This window comes from Pinus tabuliformis, chromosome 9 (genome assembly GCF_031772625.1).
Source record: "Pinus tabuliformis cultivar Carrire ecotype Pingquan chromosome 9, CPIR1, whole genome shotgun sequence".
NCBI lineage: Eukaryota > Viridiplantae > Streptophyta > Pinopsida > Pinales > Pinaceae > Pinus > Pinus tabuliformis.
In genome coordinates this window covers 1,379,511,902-1,379,517,180 of record NC_142307.1, presented here as the reverse complement: position 1 = coordinate 1,379,517,180, position 5,279 = coordinate 1,379,511,902, and the positions used below count along the sequence as shown (strand labels likewise).

Sequence of the window (5,279 nt, the reverse complement as noted above, 5' to 3'; positions counted from 1 at the left end):
ACAAACCATGTTCAACCATAGCCATGGTAAACATTGTTAATAATGATCAAACATGGACAACCATGGTTAACCATAGCAACCATAGTTAATCATAATCTATCATAACTATAGTGAAATGTGGACAACCATAATCATAAATAGTCACCTATATGTTGACTCTAATAAACCCTTGTAAACCATAACTTAACATATTTAACCATAATTGATCATAGTCAGCTATACTCTATTAACCTTAAACTAACACAACCACATTACTAAATATAATTGATATAAGTAATTTCCAATTTTTATATACCATCCATCTCATCAAAATCAATCCAACTTCTATCATCCACCATCATTAATTAAGGTAATGTGTTAGTATATGCATACCAATGTGATTGTGCTAGCCTATTTCATAAATGAAAATTTATAAAATCGAATAAAGGAAAAATAGTTGTAGGCCACTCTTTATGTCTCGTTTAACCTGCTTTGCTTTTATATGGCTTATGTTTTTCCCTGCATATTAAGAATAAAGGAAAAGGAAGATGAAAATTCGAGAGCTCGGTTAAGGCGAATTTCCCTCTGCAGACTGATTTAACACAAAGTCGACTGATTTAACACAAAGTTATAGAACTTATTCATTCATAATGTACATCATGATATGCTTTGACAGCTTTCTTTAAAGAACGAACCGTTTCCAATTATCTTCTTCTCAATCATATACTCTCTTCAGCAATCCAGTCGGTTCCCAGAGGGGTTTATATATAGAGAGAGGTATTAAACAATCCGAAAACAAGAAGTGCTGCTAAATTCCTGTTGATCTCGGCCTTCAAGGAACAAGATCTGTTTAGTGGAACAATACTACTGCAGTGGATTGTGATCACTAGGCAGATGGCAGAGAAGGAAGTGGAAGAGGAAGAACCGATAAAGGAAGTGAAAGTGGAGGAGGAAGAACCGCTGGTGACGAGGAATGAGTATGTTGAACCAGTTAGGTTGAATGGGGAAGAACGGCTAGAGATTACGAAGGAGTGGGCAGGAAGAGTTAAAACGATGCTTTATCTTGATCACAATTCTCCTCCAAGCGAGGTAACACTTCCGCGCGTGGCAACGGCTCTCATGAATGTAAATCCCGAGGCGTACAATCCTCAATTCATTTCCCTAGGGCCGTACCACCACTGGAAGCTCAAGAAAGATAGTGCTTCTTCTGCGAGAGGTACTTATCAGGGTTGTGTTCTTCAGATCTCAATTGCCGAGGAGTACAAAGTGAAGACCGTGGCGAGAGTATCGCAGACACTATCTGAACATAGTCAGAGTTTCATTTCCATGGTTAAAGCGATCGAAGGGATGAAGTCAGATATTGAGCGGTTCTATGACTGGAAAATAGGAGATGGTCAGTGCTCCGAGAACTTCGCTTTGATGATGGCGGTGGACTCAGCCTTTCTGATACGGTTCTTATTCAGCCTCTTTAGAGTTCATCCACGGCCTGAGTATACAGCTCCCGCCCATCAGGCGGAGCCTTCTGGCAGCCGCCATGAGCAAGCACAACCCGTGGGTACTCCTTCTCCCAGTGGCTTCGCTCCACACGATGCCGGGGTTAATTTAAGTGCGCTTCAAGTCTGCATAAAGTGCGACATGCTGAAACTAGAAAATCAGATCCCGCTGTCTGTCCTGAAACAAGTTTTTGAAAAGGGGAAAGACGTGTTGGCATACGAACACGAACGAGAGTTCTCTTACCTGTTGAAGAAGGCGTATACAGTGTTGTCTCCTTTCGAAGTAGGCAAGGCAGATAATCAGCTAAATATTGATGATGCATTAGCAACGAAGTCACATTTGCTGGATTGTATGCAGGCAATCGTTTCTCCCTTCCTACAGATGACAGCTGACGAGAAGGACAACCGGCCAGATCTGCCGATATTTCAAAAGGCGAAATACTCTCTCGCAGACTTTGTTGCAGCGGTATGTGGTATTTTTATAACTCATCCATTGAACAGAGGCCACCCTGATTTTCTCACGGCATACAACGCAGAGCAGTTGGACCGGGCCGGGATTGAGTTCAAATCCTTCTCGAACTCGCGGGAACAGATCCGATTCGATAAATACTCGGGCACATTCTACCTTCCGCGGATCACTGTATCCCACACCCACACCGAAGTGTTCTTGAGGAATATGATGGCCTTGGAGTTCAACGAGCCCGCTCGTCCTAACTCCGTGACGCGCTACGTTGGGCTGATGGACTGCCTCATCGACACGCCCAGGGACGTTCGTCTGCTCATGGATTGTGATGTTATTCGTCGTACAAGCCTTATGTTAACCGACGATCATGTTGCCAAAATGTGGGACGGCATGTGTCAGCCGTTCTTTACAGGCCATCTGGAGCCTCCCGAGGAGCTCAAAGAGGCACTTCAGGACGAGCTGATCAAGAAGTATTACAAGAGTAGAATCAAGAGGGCGCTTCAAGAATTTCATGGGGAATATCTGTCAAGGCCATGGAAGGTTATCGCGCTGCTGATTGGGTGCTGTGTTCTGGCTATTACCGTTATACAGGGATACTGTAGTTTCTCCGAATGTACCGGCAAATCTGACGTCAAGAGCTCCACCCAGAAGTGGAGGCATGGTGTTTAGTCGAACAAAGGAAATACGACAGGACCATGTACTTTTTTTTCGGATATATTTTCTTTGGTATTGTTGAATTTTTTTAGAGTCTATATATTTAAGTTTTTCAGGATGTAAATTCAAGCGAAATATATTTTAAATAAAAAAAAAATTCCAACCAATTCAAAATTTTCATTTTTATTTATTTTATTGTTTCAACAAGCTTTACAACTCTACAATAACTTCTATTTATGTTGGAGACTACCTCAAAGCACAACAATAAGATATTATGAGTGTTACTAAAATGTAAAATGTGTGATCATATTTTTATAAAAATATTTATATTTATAATTGTTTTATATAATTTTTGGTCACATTTAAAATAAAATCATTTTAGTTTTTGAAATTTGGGTGAATTATTTTTAGAAAAATGGAAGAAAATTACTCACCTTGAATATTAGCCCCTAAATTTTTTTCATGTCAGTAACAATAGCTCCATTTGCTTTCATATCAGTAACTATAGCTCCATTTTAGCAAGGACAAAATTTAAATTTGTGATTTGTAATGAAAAAAATCAAATTAATTATATAGTGTATGAGTTAAAAGCTTTTAGCTTTAAGTACGACCGAGGCACATAAGATATAAGATATGGGAAATTTTTTGGGAGAAAACCCAGTTGGAAGGTGAACTTGCTTTGCTATATTTTTCTATTTGGAAAATAAAGTTGTATGAACTTGCTTTGCTATATTTTTCTATTTGGAAAATAAAGCTGTAGGTACAAAGAAGTAATATTTGTGGCCCATGAGTTGTTACATTAGGCAGATCTTCTATGTGTGCTCTATCTCCTATCTCTCCTTAATATCTTAGCTAAACTATAAAACAAGATTATCTCTCCTTACCATCCTAGCTAAACTATAAAACAAGATTATATCTTCTATATTTCTTAATGTCACTAAAACCCTAAATTTTCTAGACGAAAAGCTAAACTATAAAACAAGATTATATCTTCTATATTTCTTAATGTCACTAAAACCCTAAATTTTCTAGACGAAAAGCTAACCATGTGTAGAAATATGTATTCACGTAATATATACTGTCCAGTATATTAATAGAGTTATAGTTCCAGCAATATTGGTTGCTCTTAGAAAGACACGTCTTGCAGAAGAGGCAATATCATCTTGAGTTTCCAAGAGTGGTAAGACAACAATTTGTAGAGATATTTACTTAGGTAATATATACTGCGTGATAAATTAATAGATTTATAATTCCAGAAATATTGGATGCCGTTAGAAAGTCACGAAGAGGAAATGTCATCTTGAGCTTCCAATGATGGTAAAACCCAAGCGATATAAATTACGCAATGTACGCCCGAGGATTGACATTCTTGAGCGCTGTCCCCACACGCGGAAGAGCAACCTCGTAGATCTTTTCATCAAACATTTTGCAGACTTATACCGCCCGGCGCCAACAGTGTAGTGGCAATCTTTTTAACATGTTCAACTCACTCCTTCACACTCGGTAGCACTTCCTCCTCTTCCGCTTGAATTTTTTTTTCCATTTGCGCCATCCTTCCGGTGATCACAATCTACTGCACTGGTACTAGTCCGCTCTCTTGTTTTCAGATTGACTAGTACTCAAAAGACTAGCACTAAGCTGGGAACAAGTTAAAAAGCATTGGACTGTGAAAATAAATTCATCTAATCATTTTTTTTCTTCTGAGTTTAACGAAAGAAAGAAGAATTGCCAAGCACATGAGTAGCAATTAAAAATCTCCAACACTGTTTTGAGAATTTTGCAATTGGAATTGACCCGCCCCGAAGTCTATAATTGCCTTGCTTTAATTATTATTCTTATTGTACCAAAGTAGAGCGACAGAATTGGTAAAGTAGAAACCGAGTGCTTGCTTTTCCTTTTTGGAAAAATTTCCACCGCAACAGAATCATGGGCACAGTGCTTTTGCTCTTCAGAAAAACATCCAAAGCAACAGAGAATTAATAGCGAAGTGGGGACTTCTTTGCATTATTCGACATTATCAATTTTTTTGTGCTTTTTAAGAGGATTCGCCAAAATTTATAACTGACAATGCCTTCTTTCTTGATGGATGATAGAAAATATGTCATTAAACAAGGGAGGCTGCATCGCAGCTATTCTGCCGGTATCATGGGCACAGTGCTTTTGCTCTTCAGAAAAACATCCAAAGCAACAGAGAATTAATAGCGAAGTGGGGGACTTCTTTGCATTATTCGACATTATCAATTTTTTTTTGTGCTTTTTAAGAGGATTGGCCAAAATTTATAACTGACAATGTCTTCTTTCGGATGATAGAAAATATGTCATTAAACAAGGGAGGCTGCATCGCAGCTATTCCCTGCTTTAAATCGGGAGCTGCCAGTCTTGGCGAGTCTAAGTGTCGGACAAACAAGCCATATAATAAATGCCAAGATAGTCCTAAGTGTCGGACAACCCAATCATATAATAAATGCCAAAATAATCAGCCAAAGCCAGATCTAGACCATAACAAAATAGTCAGCCCAAATGTAAACCATAACTTACTTTATTTTGTGAAGACAAAGTGAAAATCCGCAAAAGGTGGCTATGTTTCCCGAGGCACGTCTCATTTGAAGCATGGCAAATTTATTAGCCCAGCCTTTTGGCCAAACTCCTAGCTTCTAGGAAACGTGCCACTGCATCTTCTACATAATTAT

General features: G+C 38.7%; 1 protein-coding gene across 1 annotated transcript; it reads left to right on the top strand.

The window, feature by feature from the left end:
• Positions 1 to 873: 873 nt before the first annotated feature.
• On the top strand, positions 874 to 2,604 carry LOC149153618 (putative UPF0481 protein At3g02645). The gene has a single exon (XM_089443876.1). It carries the CDS (start codon positions 874 to 876, stop codon positions 2,602 to 2,604), a length of 1,731 nt encoding a protein of 576 aa, XP_089300002.1.
• The last annotated feature ends 2,675 nt before the right edge of the window (positions 2,605 to 5,279 follow it).

Bases quoted from the DNA above. Each gene is read 5' to 3' on its own strand.
- LOC149153618 (XM_089443876.1), top strand. From the start codon at position 874: ATGGCAGAGAAGGAAGTGGAAGAGGAAGAACCGATAAAGGAAGTGAAA.